The sequence below is a fragment of the Penaeus chinensis genome, chromosome 29 (assembly GCF_019202785.1).
Source record: "Penaeus chinensis breed Huanghai No. 1 chromosome 29, ASM1920278v2, whole genome shotgun sequence".
NCBI classification, from domain to species: domain Eukaryota; kingdom Metazoa; phylum Arthropoda; class Malacostraca; order Decapoda; family Penaeidae; genus Penaeus; species Penaeus chinensis.
In genome coordinates, this window is record NC_061847.1 from 15,194,326 (window position 1) to 15,219,293 (window position 24,968).

Sequence of the window (24,968 nt, forward strand, 5' to 3'; positions counted from 1 at the left end):
ATGGCCTCCGGACTAGTAGAGTAAGGAAAAGGATAAGTCAGATATGCGAAGATGAGCCAGCACCACAGGTATTCGAGTTAGTATTAGTCGGCACAGGCTGTGCTCCCTCCTAGGGATAGCCTAGGCAAGGCTCAGCTTCGTTTTTTCTGACTTATCTTTATGCATTTAAAAAATCGAAAGAACCATATCCCTGAGATGTTGTTTGTCAGATAGATTTATCATTATCAATATAGACATCATCATAATTATGATTGCATCATTATTTCATAATTACATTGTGATTATAACTATCATCTTCATTATCTTTATTTTAATGTTAAAGGTGAAGATGCCCTATGAGCATTATGCTCACGCACTCGTCATTTTTTTTTTTTTTTTTCCTAACAGAAGAGTTAATAACCACTGTTATTCACAAAATGTTCTGAGGAGTTAAATTTCATAAAATATTTCATAATAATTTATTTATAAAAATATTACATTGGTCTTCTCGCATCTATCTTGTACATGGACAATAGAAAGAAGAAATGAAAAGGGAAAGTGAGAGCAGCGGCGGGAGCGTCCCGGGAGTTCCTGGCATGACTAGTGGCGGTACGTGAAGAAAGCAGTTCTCCAGTCATCTCGGGTCTTCTCCTCCGCTTTAAGGGGCGGGGTTATAGGGATTGTCGGTGGTTCTGTCGTGGCCATGAAGTCCTAGATCCTAAGAACATCCATTCCTTTAAGAACGTTCTGGTGGGCGCATTATGCAGGAAGATGGCAGGAGCAGGCAGAAGGCAGCTTGTAGATGTCGATGAAGAGACCCTTGTAGGGATCACATGGGTCGTAGGACAGGAGGCGGTGGTACACTGACTTCTGGGTACAGTGACTCTGGTAGCAAGGGGCAAGGGCGCGACAAGCAGCCTCTGGGAACAGACAGGTCTCCAAGCGGGCAGTCTGAGTGTAATAGTGAACGTCGTTGACAATCACGCGCCACTTACCCTCCACGTTCTGGGCACGTTTGGGCATGGCATACACCACATCTGAAGGACAAATGTAGCCCTCAGGACCACCCCAGTGGGTGGCATCGTAAGGAGAGTCCCCAGTGGATGCCCCAGTATAGTAAGAGTAGTCGAAAGCCTCTTCCTGCTCCTTGGTTACCATGTCTACCAGATCATCAGCAGACTGGTCGGCGATATCAGCGTATTTCTTGGCGAAGAGATGATCGGCACTGATGGCCCCTTTGATCTCGTACTCAGGATACTCAGTGTCTTCCAAGCAGTAGGAGAGAGTGGAGTTGGTAGCACACGAAGGCGCCACAGTTGGATCGCAGTAACCGTGCTTGTAGGCAGGTTGATGACCGTAAGCAGGCGCACGATGACCGTAAGCGGGCTGTGGATGATGACCATATGCTGGGGGTTGGACGGAGCCCAGAACGACTCCGGCACAGGCCAGAACGACCGACTGAAAATTATGCATATTTATTAATATTGATAGGCAAATGTTACAAACATATTTTGTGTGAACACCATTCTAGCTCTTCACTTATTCCAATGAATAACCTACCAATATGAGAGCCATGATGAGACAAGCGGATAGATACGAGAATCGCTTCTGCTGATTCAAATCCAGTGTTACCGAGTTTATATACTCGTGTTAGTCTGCGACCACGCCCATGCAGTCGGAAGAAGCGTAACTTCAAGGTTACAACAAAGTGAAAGTACGCCAGAAGAATGAATGGGTTTTCTTATTGCATCATATTTTCGGCTCACATAAACACGTTTGTGTTGGATTTTTCTCTAACGTCCTCATGTAGTTATCTTGGATGAAGTCCTTGAATGCTTCTGACTTCAATGTCAATATATTTTAACCTTAACCCAAGGTTACGTCGCTCGGTAACGTCAGATGTAAACAAAGATGACATCTGAAATCAGTTCTTTGAATGTTAGGCTTATTAGAGTTTATGATTAGATAATCCGCAATGCTATAAAATACCGTTCATTATATAGCATTATAGTACAAGTATGTGGATTTATACAACTAAAATATCACGCTTCATAATACAAGTTTGCAGTTTTACAGACTTACCATATTATATTCAGGTTATTATTATTGACCTTGTTGGAATACTTGATCCATAAGGAAGTCCATCTATTCATGTATCATTACATTCATCGCCAGTGTTGTTCTCCAGATATGTGAATGATTATATAATATAGAAATCGAATGTAGAATATAGAAATCTGATAATCATCCCGTTATCAGTGCTTCTATATTAGTAGCTTTAGAGCTAATTTTAGCATCATTTCTATCATCGGAACGATGATGACATAATGTTTAATATTGTTGGTGTTATCAGCCTTATTTTTTCTTACCGTTATTACTTATTAGTGTTAGTATTATCATTATTACTATTAATGTTATTATTTGTTCTATCTTTTTCCTTTCTTTTTACCATTAGTATCATTGTACTGTTGTTATTGTTATAATCATTCTTGTTGCTCTTATAATTATTAGTATCGTTATTACCATTATCGTTACCATCATGATCATCATCACTATTGCAATTATCATTATTTATTTTTTGGGTTTTGGCCCAGCTCCTTGGAATGTAATTCGACTATGAGAATTCCAGTGCTCAAGGCAGAAAGTACGAAATAATAATGATCAAAATGATAACAATTGCAAAATTACTAATGATAAAAAAATTTGATGAGGGCAAGAATACAGATATGAAAAAATGATAGTAATAATGCTAACAGAAATAATAAAATTAATGATAGAAATAATACTAACTGTTAAAATAATGATAACAAAATAGAAATAATAACAAATATAATATGACAATGATATCAATAATGGTAAAAAAAAAAAAAAAAAAAGGGATGACAAAGATACGAATATTAACAATAATTAATAATGAGAGTAATGATAATGACAGAAATAAGGATACTAAATGTAATGATGGTAATGATAATGATAATGATAATTACTTCAAAAATAATGATAATAATGAGGAAGATGAAAATAATGGTTATGATGATTCTTGATAAAAATAATAATGATAGACAATATAATAACAATATTTACAATGATAATGTTAATAATGATAGTGATATGGATATTGATGCTGATACTCATGCTAATTTTGATGATAATGATATTGATGATAATAATAATAACAGTAAAGTAAGAATAATGATAATGATGAAATAAATAGTAATGATAATAATGATAATGATGATAATAATAATAATAATGTTAATGATAATAATAATAATAATGATAATCTTAATGATAATAATAATACTGCTACTAATAAAATCAATTAATAGTAATAATAATAATGACATCAATAACAGCATTAGTAATAATATCAATTAGAGTTATAACTATAAGGTATATAAGATAATATAAATAATAATAATGATGATAATAACAACATGATAATGATAATGATAGTATAAATGATAACTATAATAACAATAAGTATCATTGTAAATCATTATTGTAAATGATTGTAAAACAATGGTCATAATAATAACACCAATGATAATAGTGATGATAATAGTATTAATAATGAAAATAATAATAATAATAGGAAAAATAGTAATAATAATAGTAACAATAATAACAACAATAATAAAAAAACAATAACAATGAAAGATCTGATAATACTGATCGTAATGATGATAGTAAAAGTAACAATAATATTGACAATGATAACAAAATACAATCATTATAAAAAAATAACAACAATCATTATGATATTATAATAATGATAACAATCAGAATAATATAATAGCGATAATCATTATCATTATCATTATTATTATTTCTGTTATTACCATTATTATTACCATCAGTATTATCATCATCATTAATATTATCACTATTTTAGCATAATTTTTATTATTATCATAATTATTGTTGTTGTTGTTGTTATTGCTATTGTTATCGTTATTGTGATCTTTTTAAATATAACACTTTCAACAACAACAACAATAATGAAAATTATAATAGAAGTAATAATGATAACAATATTAATAATAGATCTGTAATCGATGATAATAATAGTAATGATGATAATAATAATAGTAACAGTAATAGTTATGATAATAACATGTGTAAGAATAAGAATATCAATAACAATAACATTAATGATAACAATAATAATAATATTAGTAATGATAATAATAATGATAATAATAATAATTACAACAATAACATTAACAACAATTGTAATAATAATAACGATAATGAAAATGATAATAATCATAATAACAATGATAATAACAATAATAATAATATCAATACACTAATAATAACAAGGGAAATAATAATAATAATGATAATATTAATAATGATAATTGTTATTGTTATCATTAATACTATATCAATAATTAGTAGTAGTAGTAATAGTAGCAGTAGTAGTAGTAGTACTGTGGTCATTTTGATTATAACACTTTCAACAAAAGCAATAAGGATAATGATAACAATAATAGATAAAATAATGTTATGAAGAAGAATAATGATAGCGTTAACAATAATAATAATAATAATTATTATTATTATTACAATAATCACAATAATGATGATAATAGTAATGATAGTAATACAAATAACAATAATAATAATAACAGTAACAATAAATATAACAACAGTAACAATAAAGATAATAACATTAATATGAATAATATCAATAGCAATAATGATAATAATAACAACAAGAATAATAATAGCATTAATAACAGTAGTAATAACAATAACAGTAATAATGATAATAACAGTAATAATAATAACAATAATAATGATAATGATAATAATATCAATGGTGATAATATTAATACAATAATAATAAAGGTGATAATAATAATAATCGTAATATCAATAATTATTATCATAAATATTATCATTATTGTTATTGTCATTATTATTATTACGATAATTAACGATCATTATGATGATTACAGTACTAACAATAGTTATCATTATCATCATTTCTAGTACAACCTATATCGCCTTGTATACTGACTAAATTAAAAGTTATGCATTATTGGTAATCATTAATAATAAAATCCAAATCATCAAAATTAAAGTATTTTCCTGACGTTATTATCGCTGCACTTCCATTAGGATTGTTGTTACAGACATAATATCTTATTTTTATCCTATCATTATTCTTACTTTTATCTATCCTAATTCGATACCAGAATTATATATATTATGACAAACTATGATGCTTCGTTCCTCGTAAAGGGAGTGAAGGGACCCACACGCCATCACCCTGGAGATGCAGGCCTACCAGGAGCGTGACCAATATGAAGATGATACATAATAAATAAAATACAAAAAGAACCGTGCCGAAGGCACCAACGTAAAAAAAAAGTTAATACATAAAAAAGACAAATACGCCAGAAGGGATTAAGAAAAACTGAAAGTATGCCAGAAGGGCTTAAAGAGTAAAAAGAACTAACATCTAAGTTACAATAAGTAAAAAGAAACGAAAAAGAGGTAAAAGGTGACATGAGGGGAAAATAGACAGAAAAGTCGTAAAAATCAGCAGCTGAAGTAAAAACTCAAGTAAAATACGACTAAAAGGGTAAACCATGAATGAAAGTAACGAGAAAAACGTAAGTGAAATTCGGAAAATATAAAAAAAAAAAATAGAAGCGAAAAGAGCACACATGATTCACAGTAAAACGTAAAAAGAATAAAACACGTCCAGCATAAATACACCTAGGCAAGTAATAAGAGGCAGTACAATCTTTATCCAGCATCCGCGGTATAAATCCAGAGAGGTATATCCAAAGGATAGGATCACAACAGTCAGAATATCCATTTTATTTAATAAAAACATTGTTTTAAACATGATGTGTTATCCGCACATCATGAGAATCTTTGTAAACAATGCGTGGATAACGAAAGATTTCAATGGAAGTTTTGTTTACAGTATGTACAAAAAGGTTGGCAGAGAGAAGTGGTCTGCCTGTGCTCGACTCGCCCTGTGGATTACGGCAGGATGCTGCTTAGGATAAGGTTAGGATAGGTGCAGGAGAGGATGGGGTTAAAGGTAGAAGGTAGTGCAAACGAGAAAAAGGAATAGAAAAGGGGGAATTAGCGTAGTAGAAGTGAAAAAGCAAAGGAACAAGAAAAGGGTGCGAATAAGACGGGTATGAGGGGAAATGCGGCAGGATACAGGGCAGGATAGGGATATAATGGAGGCAGGATAATATAGGGATAGAGATAAGAGGTAAAACAAGCAGGGAAGACGAGTGGAAGGGGAAGAAATAAATGGAAAAGTAGAGGGAAGTGAAAATACGAAATGGGCGAATAAGGGTAAGAGAAGAATAGAAAGATCGGGGCAAGGAAAGAAGGTAGATAATGGGTTTGGTCGGGGGGAGTTTATCAAATCACCAGTGAGAAAGAAAAACACCCACACACATATATAAACATATATTACATAAGACTTCTCGCACCTATCTTGTACTAGAGTGGCAAAAAAGAAGAAATGAAAAAGAAAAGTGAGAGTAGCGGCGGGAGCTTTCCGGGAGTTCCAGGCATGACTAGGGGTAGAACTCCCATTCCTTTAAGAGCGTTCTGGTGACTTATTATGCAGCTTATGGGATACCCTTGTAGGGACCAAATGGGTCCTGTGCGCTCGCGCGCGCGCGTGTGTGTGTGTGAGTGTGTGTGTGCATGTTTATATAGATCCGTGTGACTTTTAAAATTATTTGCGGATTTTCACCAATATCTTGTTTTTACAGGGTCTTGTTACAATTGAACTTAAAATATCCTTGAGTTAACCTGCTGAAATGAAAATCATACTAAAGCCTAAAGTGTGTATATATAAGCACTTACCGTACTGTAAATATATGAATAAACTCAAATATACTTCATATTTGTAATCATACAAACACAGGTCTGACTAATGCATTCATAGAAAAATCGAAGGAACCAATCCTTGGGATATTGTTTGATATAATCATTCAGATAATACTGAATAATTATCTAAAAATATCAAATTAATAGAATTCTTGCTTAAGACCTGAAAGAGATATACAGTAGATCCAGCGACGGAAAACATACACACAGGTAAAGGTTTTCCGGAATCTCATTATTTTTTACACATTTTAAAATAATTACTTTTTCTCAAACGTTTATATCTTCTTGGACTTCCTTGTCTTTTTTTCATCAATTACTGACATGGTTCATCGAACTGTATGTATTTGATTTTTAACATTAGTACCAAAAATACCTTAAGTTTTCCTGAGGCTAGAAATAAATATATTTGTCATCATTATCAATATAGATATCGTTATTATCAAATGTTATTTTATAATTTAATTGTGGTTATCAAAATCATCAGCATTGTTCTTATAAATATCACTGGCAAGAATGATCAGATTATCATCACCAAAGTTCAAGCGGCAAATATCTTTGTGTCCCATGCTCACGCTCTCGTTGGTAATCTATTTTTTCTTCTTTCTTTTGATTTTAACAGAATGGTTAATAACCACTGTTGATCATAAAATTATTGAAGAATATTAAATTGCATAGAATAATTCAAAATAATTTATAAAAAATATATATTACATTGGACTTCTCATATATACCTTGCACATGGATAATAAAAAGAAATGAAAAGGGAAAGTGAGAGCAGCGGCGGGAGCGTCCCGGGAGTTCCTGGCATGACTAGTGGCGGTACGTGAAGAAAGCAGTTCTCCAGTCATCTCGGGTCTTCTCCTCCGCTTTAAGGGGCGGGGTTATAGGGATTGTCGGTGGTTCTGTCGTGGCCATGAAGTCCTAGATCCTAAGAACATTCATTCCTTTAAGAGCGTTCTGGTGGCGCATTATGCAGGAAGATGGCAGGAGCAGGCAGAAGGCAGCTTGTAGATGTCGATGAAGAGACCCTTGTAGGGATCACATGGGTCGTAGGACAGGAGGCGGTGGTACACTGACTTCTGGGTACAGTGACTCTGGTAGCAAGGGGCAAGGGCGCGGCAAGCAGCCTCTGGGAACAGACAGGTCTCCAAGCGGGCAGTCTGAGTGTAATAGTGAACGTCGTTGACAATCACGCGCCACTTACCCTCCACGTTCTGGGCACGTTTGGGCATGGCATACACCACATCTGAAGGACAAATGTAGCCCTCAGGACCACCCCAGTGGGTAGCATCGTAAGGAGAGTCCCCAGTGGATGCCCCAGTGTAGTAAGAGTAGTCGAAAGCCTCTTCCTGCTCCTTGGTTACCATGTCTACCAGATCATCAGCAGACTGGTCGGCGATATCAGCGTATTTCTTGGCGAAGAGATGATCGGCACTGATGGCCCCCTTGATCTCGTACTCAGGATACTCAGCGTCTTCCAAGCAGTAGGGGAGAGTGGAGTTGGTAGCACACGAAGGCGCCACAGTTGGATCGCAGTAACCGTGCTTGTAGGCAGGTTGATGACCGTAAGCAGGCGCACGATGACCGTAAGCCGGCTGTGGGTGATGACCATATGCTGGGGGTTGGACGGAGCCCAGAACAACTCCGGCACAAGCCAGAACGACCGACTGAAAATTATACAAGTACAATAAAATCATATAATATTTAATTCATTGTTGTTGTTTTAAAGTGAAAATATTAATACACTATGGTGGATGAAAACCATTTAAATTGTTTTCTGAATTATGACGGATATCCTACCAATATGAGAGCCATGATGAGAGGAGCGGATAGATACGAGAGTCGCTTCAGCTGATTCAAATCCACTGTTACCGCGTTTATATACTCCAGTCAGCCTCAGACCACGCCCATACTTTACGAAGAAGTGGGACTCCAAGGTTACATCAAGGTGAAAGTGAATCATAAATATTATGTGTGAGCTTTATATTACATGATAGTAAAGACTCACAAATGCATCTAGTCTTTCAGTATGTATGTTACAGATGTGCATATCGTTAGATAGAGAAATACGTAGATATACATAGATACATATAAGAGTATAGATGAACACGTGAATTTACACTTTAGTATATACAGTATATTTTGTCGAGAGTTCCGACAAGCCTAAACACTGGTGGGAAGAATGATTCGGTTGCACTTGCTTTTGAGGAAATTTGAAACGTTCGGAAACTGGAGTCGACCTGAATTATGATCATTATCATTATCATTATTATCATCATTGTTCTTATTACCATTATTGCTAATATCCTTGTTGCTATTATTATCATTAGTACTATCATTATCATCTTTATGTATACTATGGCCATCATCATCGCCATGATTATGATTATTATCCTTATCGTTAATACAATCATAATGATCAGTGAAACTATGATGTGGATAATAACAAAAAATATTTGCGATCGTATTATTACTATTACTATGATGATAATGAATATGATAATAGCAAAATTAATAATACAAGTAGTAGCAGTGATAATATTAATAGATATAACAATAAGAATAATAATTATGATAAAAATAATACTGTTAAAAATAATGATGATAATAATAGCAATTATAACAAACATAGTAATGACCATGATTTTCATCGTCACTTCCGTAACTATCATTAAAATTATCAATATCATTATTATGATTATTAGTATTATTATCATTATATTACTGTCATTATCATTATGATTATCTATATTATGATCATTATTAAAATTGTTATCATTATCTTAATAATAATCATTATTATCATTACTATTACTATTATTATTATTATTCATGTTATCACCATCATCATTACCAATATCATTATAATGATACCGGTAATGAAGAAAATACTATTTACAAAAAGTACAATGTGTGTGTGTGTGTGTGTGTATATGTGTGTGTGATATATGTATGTATTCATATAAAGATATATATATATACATATATGTGTGTGTATGAGTGTGTATATATATGTATATATATTCATATCTAAGCACACACACACATATATATGTATGTGTGTGTATGAATTTCCATACACGCATACACACGGGTGTGTGTGTGTGTATTTGTATATATGTATATATGTGTGTGAGTATATATCCATATATATAAACATATATATATATATATATATATATATATATAAATATTTAATATACATATATAACTGTATATATATTCATAGATATATTGATATATTTATATATATAAACATATATATATGGATATATACATATATATGTGGTAGGAAAACCCACAATGTAAAACTAGATTTATTGAAAAATGGGGGTATAAAACAGAGAGAGGAAAGGCAACGCGGAGACACGGGGCAGGTGAGGACAGACGGACGGAAACGAAGGGAGGTCAGATCAGGTCGGAGGGTCGGGCGGACTGTGTGAAGGGTGGCCGGCATACGGGAGAAGGCGAAGGATGTGGGAAACGAGGAGCCTGTCGGCAGGAGAAACGCAAGTGTGTGTGTGTGTTTGCGCGTGTACACACACATATATATGTGTGTGCGTATGTGTATTTATTTATATATAAATATATATATATATATATATATATATTTATATATATACGCATGCTATATATGTGTGTATAAATATACATACATGTGTATATATACGGGGTGTGTATATATATATATATATATATATATATATATATATATATATATTTATATATATATAGTTGCCGGCAATCTAGGATATTTACGAAAGGACGGCGGGGAATGTGTGTGTGTGTATATATATATGTGTGTGTGTGTATATATATATATGTGTGTGTGTGTATATATGCGTGTGTGTGTGTGTGTGTGTGTGTGTGTGTGTGTGTATGCGGGGAGCCCGGCCTGTGTCGACTAATGTCGACTCGCTAACGTGTGTCAGCTGGTGCTGACTCGGCTTAGTCCTTACCCGCCGTGGTGCCCAGTCACAGCAGTAACTTCCAGACGACAATTGCAATTGCGAACCGCCGACCCCTCGGATGAGAGGCCGACACGTTACCACTGTAATAGCCCGGAGGCTGTCTCCCAAGGTCATACCAGCAATTGTCAAATAGTGTTGCCCAAGCGAATATGGCATGGGAACGTTTTCATTCTGCAGACGGGGATGTTGGTGGTATTCATACCACGTAGACTTCCCAGCATTCGCCAAACTGGTGGCGGTAACACGCAATATTAAAAGTATTAGCATTTCGAAATCTTTAATAGTTCCTCTTCAGTCTGTTTGAATTGACAGACAACATCGCCATTACTTTGGAATTTATTTACATCTTGAGTTACTTGTAATATATATATTATTAGGGATCAGGTCGACTTCACAGCATTTTGTCGTCGTATCATATTGCTAAGTCAGAAAGAGTAAAAAAAAATAGTAAGTGAACATATGTATATTGGTGTATGTATATATATATATATATATATATATATATATATATATATATGTGTGTGTGTGTGTGTGTGTGTGTGTGTGAGTGCATTTATATGTGTATACACACACACACGCAAACACACCCTTACATACATATGTGTGTGTGTATATCATTACGTATCCTTTATGTATACACACATAAACACACACATATTAATATACATACATCTATATAATATACACACGTACAAATATACGTATATATATGTGTGTGTGTGTTTGTATGTATATGCAAATGTATATATATATAAATATATATACATATATATGTATGTATGCATGCATATGCAAATATATATACATATATATGTATGTATGCATGCATATGCAAATATATATACATATATATGTATGTATGCATGCATATGCAAATATATATACATATATATGTATGTATGTATGCATACGCATATATATATGTATATATAGATATAGATATAAATATGCATATATATATATATATAATTATATATAAATATATATAAATATATATATATAAATATATGTAGGTATATATAAATATATATAAATATGCATAAATATATATAAATATATATAAATATATATAAACATATATACATATATATAAATATATAAAAATATATATAAATATATATAAAAATATATACATATATATAAATATATATAAAAATATATACATATATATAAATATATATAAATATATATGTATGTATGTATGCATATATATAAATATATATGTATGTATGTATGCATATATATAAACAAGAGTATATGTATGTGTATATATATACACACATACATTCAGAGAGAGAGAGGTGGCCGACCTGAGGTCGAAGGTTCAAATCACCGGCCGGGCGCGTTGTTCACCTGGGCAAGAAAACTTCACGTCCAATCCCCACTCTCTGGGGAAGGATCATGGTTCAGCCACACCAGTATAGAGATCCAGCCAACTACACGATGTATAGTCGAAGTAGGTCGTCAATACTTCATCGGTGGTGGCAGTATAATTATAATAATAATAATGAAATTATAAATGTATATATATAAAGTGTGTGTAAACATAAACAAAGTAATACGTGTCGTTGCGAAGTGTGCTGGTTTGTGATCTTTTATTTGAATATATTTGTTTTGCTAGAGAAAGGAGACAAATATTCAAACTATATGAAATAATATATATTTTCACGTTCATTCTAGGGACAGATTTTAACAATGTTTTCAATAAGTTAGCATTGTTACAGTTGCTATTATCACAGCAAGATGACTAGAGAACTGCTTTCTTCACGTACTTCAAGGCATTCCAAGTATGGTATGCCTTGCACTGTTGTTGCCAGGTCACTGGGGAGCTTAAGATGTCGCTCACGCCGATGAGGTCATTTTCCCTATTAAATATGACATTCCGATTAGTGGCTTCGCGGTTAATGATCGATGGTGTAGGCGCCCAGGAGACAAGCGCAGCTGGCGGGAAGCTTGAATGTCTCGATGGCGAAGGGGAAGTACTGATCATAGGGGTCGTAGACGAGGAAGCGGTGGTAGATGGACTTCTGCAGGCACTTGGACTCGTAGCAATCAGGCACCAGAGGGCATGCGTCGCCAGAGGTCAGGCACTCTTCGATGCGTGTAGTCTGAGTAAGAGTCTGATAATGGGCATCGATATTGTTTACAATCACACGCCATTTACCCTCGGTGTTCTGGGCACGAAGGGGCCTCACGTAAGCAGTCTCAGATGGGCACAAGTAAGTTTCCTCCTCCAGGGTGTTTGGCCGCTCGACAGACAGCTCGGTGTTAAGATCAACTACGTCAGCATAGAGGGAGAGGACCTTTTCGTAGTGGTACTCGGCCGCGTGTTTGATTTCGTAGGTGGGATACTCAGTGTCCTCGAGGCACCATGGCTTGGTTGTGTTGGCGGCGCATGCTGGCACTGCAGGCTCGTGTCCATGTTCGTAGGAAGGCTGTGGATGGTAAGCGGGCGCAGGGTGGTATGCAGGCTGAGGATGGTAGGAGGGTTGTGGGTGGTAAGCAGGCTGATGGTGGTAAGACGGCTGTGGGTGGTATGAAGGCCTTGCGTGGTGAGAGGCGGAATGGTGAGAAGTGTGGTGGCCGCCGAGGCTGAAGCTGGCGTGTGAGCTCTGATCAGCAAGAGCTACAGCCACTAAAGAAAGTAAAACCTGGAAAGCAATGTCAAGTTTGTGAGAAAAAAAATAAATGCAGCATATACACTGTTTTTTTTGTGAGCTTTCACATATTCATTCGTATATATGCATAGGCACATTTGTAAAATGTGTACTCGTAGATATGGACATGTGAATAAAAAACATTAGGCAAATATATTATATATATATATATATATATATATATATATATATATATATATGTATTACATGTTTACGTAAATATGTGCATAACACATACATACATATATACGTATATATGTATATATGTATGTGTCGGTATATGCCCGTGCATGTGCGAAAACAGCTGACAGCAACAACCTATCGCTCGTGTATGGGCACGCCCCAAACGTCCCTTTGGATATGTTATACTTACATATAGTATATATGTGTGTGTGGGCATATATATTATATATATGTAAATGTCATAGAAACATCAACTGTATATATATATATATATATATATATATATATATATAAATATATATATATATGTACACACATACACATATGTGTGTGTTCATACACCGTATCATTCTGAATTAATTTTACTCAAAAACATTATAAACTCACCACGTATCCCACAGCCATGTTTGTGCTCTTCGCTCGCGATGAGTTCGGAATGAAGCTGTTGCTCATGGACCTCCTTTATATACCGAGCGCCGGCCTTCCCTCCCATCCATATTACCTCCAGAGGAATCGGATGACGAAATCAAGTTACACCTATTTTGTTTTTGGGTGTGGCAGATTTAGTTTTTTTTTTTATTATTTGTGAAATATTATGATAATGGTAAGCACATAGATTTTCCAAAATAAAAATACAAGGAAAATAACGTATCGAGAAATAGATAATTATAGTGAAAGGTAGCCTTGAGCCAGCCCTTTCTCACAGCAATCAAAACTTGTCTGTTTTCAGTCCTTTAAGTTCACTGTATTCCTATATGTAATCATCCGATTTTTTGTGATAGGCATGTGTCTATGTGTCCACCTATACATACACACACACACATCTATGTATGTGTGTATTATATGTATGTGTATATATACATATACATCTATATATGTAAATGAATATGTATGTGTATATACACACATATTCATATACATATATATGTATATGTATATTTAAACATACATATAATACATACATATGTATATACAAACATACATATAATATATATGTATATATTTATGTATATATCTACATATACATACATATATGTATATATAGAGAGAGACGGATAAACACACACACGCGCACACATATACACACATGTGTGTATATATATATATATATATATATATATCGATCTCTCTATCTATATATGTATATATATGCAAATATATGCATATATATACATATACATATACATATGGAAATATATGCACATATATACATATATATATGGTAATATATGCATATATATATATACATATATATGTATATAATTAAATATTTGTGTGTGTGTGTGCGCGTAATATATATATATATATATATATATATATATATATATATATATATATATATATATATATATTTAAACTGTACATTTATACACATATATATACTGTGTATGTACATATATATAAATAAATATATATGTGTGTGTATGTATGTGTATGTATATGCATACCCGTATATATATACATATATATACAGATTTATACAGATATACACTCTATATGTACTTGTGTGTGTGTGTGTATACATTCATATATGGTAGAAAAAAAAACTTATGAATTGAAAAGGAGACAACAGTTTCGAAATTCTAATAGATTTCATCTTTAGGTCTGAAGAGGAAAGGACAAAAAGTAAGGATTTGTCAGATATGCGAAGCTGAGTCTCGCTCGGGCTATATCAGTGAGGGAAGCCCAGCCTGTGTCAATTAATGCTAACTTGAACAACGTGAGTTAACTGCTGCTGATTGGACTGAGTTTAGTCCTTACCCGCCGTGGTGCCCAGCCACAGCAGTAACCTCGATGCGACAACTGCAACATCTTGTGGTTGGGCGGGGCGCGAACCGCCGACCCCTCGGATGCGAGGCCGACCGTTACCACTGTACTAGCTCAGAGGATAAGAGGAATGGGATAAGAAGCAGTATAAAAGAGAGAGGCAACGCGGTGAACACAGGAAAGGTGTGGACAGACGGAGGATGTGGGATGCGAGGAGATCGTCGGCAAGAGAAAAAACGCTGTTCAAAATTAATTTAGGCAGAAGTTTGATTAAGTATTCTGCCAGTCTATGGACGTGGACATCAGCGAAAGAAAAGACAATTCGACATCTGATGGCAGAAGAGGGCGTTGTTGCTGTGTCCCCTAGATACGAGACAGACGCCTAATTACATTGACGTCTATCTCGCCAAAGGACTGTTTATCATAGGAGGCACAAGGAACAGCATAGCTGCCACTTCCGGAGTAGAGGGAGGACTACCGTGGACCAGGATGCGATAGAGTGTTCACCTGGCGAAAGATAAGCCAGCAGTTGAGAGGGTGAAGAGGGCGACGGAATAGATCTCCTCAGTGTAGGGCAGGATAAGGACGGGCAGGTGAGAAATCTCTTTAGAAGAGGATTCGTAGCAGAAGGAACGCCGTGCCCTGGATAACGTGACGTCGAGTTCATGACGAGGCTAGGCCAGTTTGTAGAACGAGCTACGCAGGAAATTGATCTCTCCATCCAGGTACTGAAGGTTACAGTTTGGGAGGGCACAGAGGAAAAGCGATGTGGCATCACCGCTCTTTACATGAATTGCATAGTACGAGAAATGTATGTACATGCTACTGTATATAGGTTTCCTGTATATGGGTAAGGAGAAGTGGTCAGTAGAGCGATGAGCTAGGGTGTCCAAGAAAAGGAGCTTGTTGTCAACAAATATATAAATTCATATATGTCTGTGTGTGTGCGTGTATGTGTGTAAACAAACATATGTGCGTATATATGTACATATATATAATTTCATCGTGATTATCAAAATCATTATCATTATTCTTGTTAATATTATTGGCAAGTATAATTAGTTTTCTTTTAACAGAATGGTTGATAACTGTTAACCATAAAATGTACTGAAAAATATTAAAATTCATAGTATAATTCAAAATAATTTATTTACAAAAAATATTACGTTGGACTTCTCATATCTATCTTGTACATGGACATATAAAGAAGAAATAAAAAAGGGAAAGGAGAGCGACGGCGGGAGCGTCCCGGGAATTCCTGGCATGACTAGTGGCGGTACGTGAAGAAAGCAGTTCTCCAGTCATCTCGGGTCTTCTCCTCCGCTTTAAGGGGCGGGGTTATAGGGATTGTCGGTGGTTCTGTCGTGGCCATGAAGTCCTAGATCCTAAGAACATTCATTCCTTTAAGAGCGTTCTGGTGGCGCATTATGCAGGAAGATGGCAGGAGCAGGCAGAAGGCAGCTTGTAGATGTCGATGAAGAGACCCTTGTAGGGATCACATGGGTCGTAGGACAGGAGGCGGTGGTACACTGACTTCTGGGTACAGTGACTCTGGTAGCAAGGGGCAAGGGCGCGGCAAGCAGCCTCTGGGAACAGACAGGTCTCCAAGCGGGCAGTCTGAGTGTAATAGTGAACGTCGTTGACAATCACGCGCCACTTACCCTCCACGTTCTGGGCACGTTTGGGCATGGCATACACCACATCTGAAGGACAAATGTAGCCCTCAGGACCACCCCAGTGGGTGGCATCGTAAGGAGAGTCCCCAGTGGATGCCCCAGTATAGTAAGAGTAGTCGAAAGCCTCTTCCTGCTCCTTGGTTACCATGTCTACCAGATCATCAGCAGACTGGTCGGCGATATCAGCGTATTTCTTGGCGAAGAGATGATCGGCACTGATGGCCCCTTTGATCTCGTACTCAGGATACTCAGCGTCTTCCAAGCAGTAGGATAGAGTGGCGTTGGTAGCACACGAAGGCGCCACAGTTGGATCGCAGTAACCGTGCTTGTAGGCAGGTTGATGACCGTAAGCAGGCGCACGATGACCGTAAGCTGGCTGTGGATGATGACCATATGCTGGGGGTTGGACGGAGCCCAGAACGACTCCAGCACAAGCCAGAACGACCGACTGAAAATCATGCGTGGTTATTAATGAAAGTAAAAGTAAAATGTTAAATCAATATTTGGAATAAATAAAATTTACCAAAATGTTTACCAATATAGGAACCATGGTGACACGAGCAGACAGATACGAGAGTCACTCCCTATTGCCAAGTTTATATACTCTACATCTGTGTTGGCCACGCCCACGAAGATGTGCGGCCAACTCCAAGGCTAGTCCTGTGTGAAAGTGTATCAATAGTATAAGAAACATGTTTATAATACTTAATCATATATAACTTCACAAACACCGCACTTATATAATACATATATAAATATATGTGTATACACATAGATTTACATATATAATATATTGTACAAATATAATATATTGCAAATATATAAATATGTGTATATGTATATATATAGATATATACATAAGAATACAGACACATGTTTCAGTGTGTATATACATATACACACAAACAAGCACACACATAATTATATATTTCTATACACTTATAAATATGTGTATTTATTGATATATATTTATAATTATAAATATGTGTATATATATCTATATGTATACCTATGTGTATATATGTGTATATTTGTACAAATAATATCTATAATACTTTAATATACACATATACTAGTCTTCCATATAAATATATATATATACTTATATAGATATAAGTATACACATATAGGTGTATATATGTATATATATGTATGCGTATATAGAGCACTGGCAAATGTAAATATGACCACATCACACCACATATACAATCTAAAAAGGTTAATGACACGTGCATTCCACTCCATGAAATCATACAAGGAAATTACCCAAATTAGATATTACCTATACAAACAACAGGTAGCATAATAGGTGTCCATAAAAGGCAAAATAACGCCTTACATAGCAAAAGATCGAATACAGAAACTGGGACAAGAAGTATGCAAATCCGAGGACTGGTGATCTGGAACTAACTACCTGAAAACATTAGAAATATCTCCAACCAAAACATCTCTTGAAATTTCAATGGCATCAGGCGTTAAAACATCAAGCCAAGCACGATATTTTAGTCTCATGATATCAACATACATATATATGCATATATATGTTATAAATATATGTTAAAATATATATTTTATATATACATATATGTACAGGCGTGTTTGTGTGTGTGTGTGTGTGTACATATGTGTATATGTATACATATCTATATACATAATGTATAGAGTATATACATAATGTATAGAGTATATACATATATGTATATACACATAAATATTGTGTATTTATATAGTTATATAGCTAGATAGCTAGACAGATATACCTATACATATATATCATATATATTTACGTATATACATATATGTTTACATATATATGTATGTATATAATATACATACATTTATAAACATATGTGTATATATGAATATATGTGTATGTATATATACAGTATATAAGTATATATATATGTATGTGTATATATATGTATATGTAAATATATACATATCATATATTTATACACATATATATAAATGTTGAAATATATATTTCATATATACTTACATACAGGTGTGTGTATATACATGTGTATATATGTATATTTATATACATATATATGTACATAATGTATAGAATATATGCATATATATGTACATAATGTATAGAGTATATACATACATATGTACATAATGTATAGAATATATTCATATACATATATGTAAATATACGTGCCTATATATATAGACTGATAGTTAGATATACATTTACATATTTATTTATATGTATACAATTGTATGTATATAATATACATATATATGTGTATATATATTATATTACATTACATAGATTTATATATTCATATGTATATGTATGTATGTATATGTATTTTTATTTATATGTGTATACATATATCTACATTCACACACATATATATATGCCCTTCAATAGAAGTGTCAAGACATCTTGGTTGTCTACCTCACACCCTAAGCTCATCGTCTACCATACTTTTGTAGGGCCCATCTATAGGGCTCCTACAATTGGTGGTTTAACGGTGAGACGGAACTCATACAACGCCTCCGAATTTTCTGCTCTACATCAACACCTTACCCTGACAAGTGCCTAATACCTCGACATACTGGGAGCTAATCCTCATGCTGACACGTCCATAAGGCCCGATGACCGACGTTGCCCGCCTAGCTGTTGAACTCCGACGTAGAAAATTACGCCACTCTCAGCACCTAATCTCTAATGTCATATCTGAGCGAGATCCCAGCATAAGCCGGAACAGCCAAACTAGCTACTCCTATGACCAAAGAACAGAATCCATGCCAAAGGGGCGGTACGAAACGCCCTAGGCCGGAGACAGACTCTGAGGAAGAGTCTGGACTCTCGTTTCCCGCAGTTTAAGGTTACCTATAAACCTTCGACAATGCCGACTAGTTGGTGAGAACATTGTAATTTCCTGCAGGAAACGAAGGAGCTTAAAGATGGGAGGGAAGTGAGTATCTCACCACTGAATCCCGAAGACAGGAGAGTCAAAATAGTGCTACTTGGCTTCTCGGTTTCTTGTGATATGGAGGAGATAACATCATGCTTCCCGAATGACGAAAGGGAAGATCCCAGCCAATCAAGTCTTGGTGTCCCTGAAAGGAGCCTCGATCACCTTCATATGGGTACCTGGGGCTCCTACAGCCTTAGAACCTATGTGCCTGACCCAAAAATACGGTCACACCAGGCTAGCTGCAAGGCCAAGCCCAATTATGGTGTATGCAGCAAGACTCACAACACCGAGGCGTGCCTTAAGGCTCACAAGGAAGGCCAGGCGACAGGAGGTCGTTATAAAAGGACCAGATTTTGTTCCCGTTTCCCCAGGTACCCATGTATGGGGACAAAACAAAAGTTAAAGGGCTCCCTGACCTCTTAAGAGAAAGGACTCACCTCCCCAGCCGACACCAGACACCTGCAACAAAAGGGAATTTCCAGCCATTGCAAATGTGCAAAAAAAGAACCGGAGGAATAAAGGTTCAAAGAACACTGCAAGAGCCAATCAACTCCTATTTCACGAAGAAGATATGTCTCTCCAGTTGACTGTTGTAGTCACTATAGCAGCAACAGCTTTGGGAGATCAAGTGAAGAGGCGGAGAAGGTAGTCACGGTTGCCATGACCCAGACTGTTGCAGCCCTGAAGGGAAGGAAACTGAACACAGTCAGACCAGTTCCTACCCCAGCTCAGGGTGAGACTCCCCTCCCTGCTCCAACCTTAGCCAAGTCCTCACAGACAAAGCCAAAACAGGCTAAATGTGTGCAGTCAGAGCCAACAGAAGCGAAGACCATACAGGCAAAGCCTGAAAAGAGAAAAGCCAAGCCAACAAAAGTTAAAGCTACCAAAAGTTTGCCACTTCCCAGTAGACCCTTAGCTAGCCTGACAAGAAACTCTTAATTCCTCATTGAGATCCCTCAATCAGCGAGGACTTCACAATGGAGTTGTCCGACATGTCAGATACGGCACAGATGTAATTGACACAGAGTAACACAGCACACAATCTAAGCAATCTACAGTAGAACATCTATGACTTTAATACAAGAAATGACATTCTCCATGCAATGGTGTTATCAGGGAACACTGACATTGTCATGCTCCAGGGGACTGTTCGCTTCTCAGGGTATCATGTCTTCATGTTGCTGGCACCAGAGGGAGGGTCTTAGACCTCACTGCGGCCCTGGTAGAGAGAATCAGATTATGTGCTTAATCAGAGGCAAACAGGCTGGTGCACGAGTTCTCTGCAAAAACAATCAGCAACAGTCGGCCAGCTAAATTAAGGGTAAATTAAGAACACTTACAGCCAGGCAGACTTGCTCTTATCAGAGATAACTCAGATGTTATCTTTAATATAAGGGAACTAAAATAAAAAAAAAAAATAAAAAAAGTTCTCGCTCAGCCCCAGGCTCTGATGGGGTCTACCCCATCATCTCCCACCTAGGAGTGGCAGGTAAGCTTGCATTCCTGCAATTCATTAACAAGTTATGGGAAACTTCCACTCTACCCCAGAGTTGGAAGAAGGCTGACATAGTTCCCACCCCAAAACCAAAGGAGCCAATGAGTTATGGCCCTATCTCCTCGGCTGTTTGGGCAAGACGACCTAGTGGATGATACCAAACCGGCTCCATTGTGCTACTGTAACATTGTGCTACTGTTCTTCTAATCCAATTATCTATTGTTATTAGTTACACGATTTTAAATGATGTTTGCTTATGGTTAGGGCCATCATTTTAATACCAATAAGATATGTAACCCAGTTACATCTGTATCATATTATTGAGATATGTATGGTAGTAATATTATCATATATATCTTTGTTAAATTCTACATAATTTCCACAGTCTTATATGTTTGCCACATACCTATAATATGTATACATATTGATATGCACATGCGCATGGCCATTGCCTTACCTGATTATGCATCTCCTCTTGGTACACTAAACATTCCAATGTTGTGTTGTCTACCCCCTTCCCCAAGAGCTATGGGCCGTTGTAACACTACCTATGTATATGCATATATACATATATTCATACAAGTATATATAGTATATATATATCGTGTGTGTGACAGAGAGAGAATATACAGATCGCTTGATTAAATTTCATTATTAGCATTACTGTGACTTTTATAAATGTACCATCAATGCTGTTGTCATTAGACTGTTATTTTTGTTTTATCATAATGGTTCTTGGTGTTAGTAGCGGCGCTATTTTTTTTTTTTTTTTTTTTTTTTTTTTTTACACCTGAATCTGTAACAAATAGTCAAAGACCTATTGAAGAACTCTGATAATGATGACAGTGAATAATTTCCCAACTTTTTCCTCTGTATGATAAAGAGCCCTAAGAGGATTCATGGGGAAAAAGTATCGAGATGTGCGTTCTATCAGGCATGCTTGCTAGTGTTGTTATCCTTTTGGAGATCCCTCAGTCCTTAAATTTGGCCGAAGTCACAACACTGAAAAATGTGACAGCAAAGACTAATAACGCCATCAGTAGCATGCCATATCACCTATTCCCATTCGCCACTCATCGAAGGGAAGCAACGAAATTTCATTTGTATTCTTATTCTCTCTAATTGGTAGAATACTGCAGGTGACTGCATTGGCAATTGTTTTTGCTAATGACAGATTCAATGCATCGAAACCATATATATTATATATATAAATATATGTATACATATATGTGTGTGCAAGCGTGTGAATATGCAATGATGATAAAGTGATGCCTAATTTTATGACAAAGATTGTCACCGTGCATGTTCTTCTAATCATTAATATTTCTTCATTTCAGATGTAACTACATTTCAGATGACAGAACTGAATCAAGGATTCAGGATGCATGCAATATATGTACTTTCTAAAAGAATATTAATACCGTTCTGTGTTGTCAGAAGCTTTGTGATGACGAAGAATCGTGATGTTTATTCAAAATAATTTATTGTTCAGAATATTAACACAGTAAATTTCTTGTGCATAGATAAGAGGAAAATGGAAAGGGAAAGTGAGAGCAGCGGCGGGAGCGTCCCGGGAGTTCCTGGCATGACTAGTGGCGGTACGTGAAGAAAGCAGTTCTCCAGTCATCTCGGGTCTTCTCCTCCGCTTTAAGGGGCGGGGTTATAGGGATTGTCGGTGGTTCTGTCGTGGCCATGAAGTCCTAGATCCTAAGAACATTCATTCCTTTAAGAGCGTTCTGGTGGCGCATTATGCAGGAAGATGGCAGGAGCAGGCAGAAGGCAGCTTGTAGATGTCGATGAAGAGACCCTTGTAGGGATCACATGGGTCGTAGGACAGGAGGCGGTGGTACACTGACTTCTGGGTACAGTGACTCTGGTAGCAAGGGGCAAGGGCGCGGCAAGCAGCCTCTGGGAACAGACAGGTCTCCAAGCGGGCAGTCTGAGTGTAATAGTGAACGTCGTTGACAATCACGCGCCACTTACCCTCCACGTTCTGGGCACGTTTGGGCATGGCATACACCACATCTGAAGGACAAATGTAGCCCTCAGGACCACCCCAGTGGGTGGCATCGTAAGGAGAGTCCCCAGTGGATGCCCCAGTGTAGTAAGAGTAGTCGAAAGCCTCTTCCTGCTCCTTGGTTACCATGTCTACCAGATCATCAGCAGACTGGTCGGCGATATCAGCGTATTTCTTGGCGAAGAGATGATCGGCACTGATGGCCCCTTTGATCTCGTACTCAGGATACTCAGCGTCTTCCAAGCAGTAGGAGAGAGTGGCGTTGGTAGCACACGAAGGCGCCACAGTTGGATCGCAGTAACCGTGCTTGTAGGCAGGTTGATGACCGTAAGCAGGCGCACGATGACCGTAAGCGGGCTGTGGATGATGACCATATGCTGGGGGTTGGACGGAGCCCAGAACGACTCCGGCACAAGCCAGAACGACCGACTGAAATGTATATATGTATATGAAAATCAATTAATATATAATGTTGAAAAGATTATATAATCAATACATATCTAAACAACCTACCAATATAAGAGCCATGAAGAAAGAATATGTGCACGATTCGTTTTACTGCTTCATGTGTGTTATTATCTGGTATATATACTCCAGATCGCCACTAGCCACGCCCATACGAAAGGAAGATGCGTAACTACAAGGTTGTGTAAAGTGAAAGTGCGTCATGTGGGTAATTTGAGGGGCTCTATCGTAAATATTTATACAGAACCGCACGCACACATTACATAAGTTTACGCAAAAATGTAGGCATATATTGTCTTTCTATTGCGGGGTGCTGACGCTAGCGTTAAAGATTACGACTAGACTAAAATCCCCTCCAACTCAGAGGAGTCGTGACTAGCCATTAGGTTGGGTGAGGACTTCTCACACTCTAAACTGAGAATGGGCCATCAACAAACCTGCACGCGGGCTCTGATATTATCAAGATGACGAAGGCTGGATGTGGTGTTTGCATAACCTTATTGATCTAAATAGATGATCATAACCACAAAAGATAGCCATGAAAATAATACATTATTTGAAATTTACATACTCCATGCTTGAGTAATAAAGATGACTCATACAGCGATAACGATAAATTATTAGCAGTAAGCAGGAACGCACATTTATGTCATTTGTAAGGTGTATATTACATTCTGAATCTTCCCTTAATTAATACAAAGAGTTGATGCAGCGAACCGTTATTACCCTTGCTAATAACAATGTTAATTACAATCATGATGATCATTCTCCTCCTGCTCCTCCTCTTCATCATCGTCATCAACATCATTATCAGGTTTATTATAACAGCAGTACAGTAATGATAGTAATGATGATAATGATAAAATGATAATGATAATGATAGTAATAACAGTAATGATAACAGTATTAATGATAACAGTAATAATAATGACAATACCAATAA

At 36.2% G+C, this 24,968-nt stretch overlaps 5 protein-coding genes across 5 annotated transcripts; all 5 read right to left on the reverse strand.

Moving 5' to 3' along the window:
• Nucleotides 1-443: 443 nt before the first annotated feature.
• On the reverse strand, nt 444-1,581 carry LOC125040911 (neurotrophin 1-like). The gene is made up of 2 exons (XM_047635704.1): nt 1,540-1,581; nt 444-1,437 (listed from the first exon to the last, which is right to left on the reverse strand). Exons 1-2 carry the CDS (start codon nt 1,552-1,554, stop codon nt 739-741), a joined length of 714 nt encoding a protein of 237 aa, XP_047491660.1. The 5' UTR covers nt 1,555-1,581; the 3' UTR covers nt 444-738.
• Nucleotides 1,582-7,581: 6,000 nt separating this feature from the next.
• On the reverse strand, nt 7,582-8,698 carry LOC125040913 (neurotrophin 1-like). The gene is made up of 2 exons (XM_047635705.1): nt 8,659-8,698; nt 7,582-8,525 (listed from the first exon to the last, which is right to left on the reverse strand). The coding sequence occupies exons 1-2, from the start codon at nt 8,671-8,673 to the stop codon at nt 7,827-7,829; spliced, it is 714 nt and encodes a 237-aa protein (XP_047491661.1). The 5' UTR covers nt 8,674-8,698; the 3' UTR covers nt 7,582-7,826.
• Nucleotides 8,699-12,473: 3,775 nt separating this feature from the next.
• On the reverse strand, nt 12,474-14,096 carry LOC125040819 (neurotrophin 1-like). The gene is made up of 2 exons (XM_047635561.1): nt 14,057-14,096; nt 12,474-13,480 (listed from the first exon to the last, which is right to left on the reverse strand). The coding sequence occupies exons 1-2, from the start codon at nt 14,072-14,074 to the stop codon at nt 12,731-12,733; spliced, it is 768 nt and encodes a 255-aa protein (XP_047491517.1). The 5' UTR covers nt 14,075-14,096; the 3' UTR covers nt 12,474-12,730.
• A 2,470-nt stretch (nt 14,097-16,566) lies between these two features.
• On the reverse strand, nt 16,567-17,665 carry LOC125040786 (neurotrophin 1-like). The gene is made up of 2 exons (XM_047635514.1): nt 17,648-17,665; nt 16,567-17,560 (listed from the first exon to the last, which is right to left on the reverse strand). The coding sequence occupies exons 1-2, from the start codon at nt 17,660-17,662 to the stop codon at nt 16,862-16,864; spliced, it is 714 nt and encodes a 237-aa protein (XP_047491470.1). The 5' UTR covers nt 17,663-17,665; the 3' UTR covers nt 16,567-16,861.
• A 5,344-nt stretch (nt 17,666-23,009) lies between these two features.
• On the reverse strand, nt 23,010-24,107 carry LOC125040714 (neurotrophin 1-like). The gene is made up of 2 exons (XM_047635408.1): nt 24,074-24,107; nt 23,010-23,989 (listed from the first exon to the last, which is right to left on the reverse strand). Exons 1-2 carry the CDS (start codon nt 24,086-24,088, stop codon nt 23,291-23,293), a joined length of 714 nt encoding a protein of 237 aa, XP_047491364.1. The 5' UTR covers nt 24,089-24,107; the 3' UTR covers nt 23,010-23,290.
• Nucleotides 24,108-24,968: the final 861 nt, after the last annotated feature.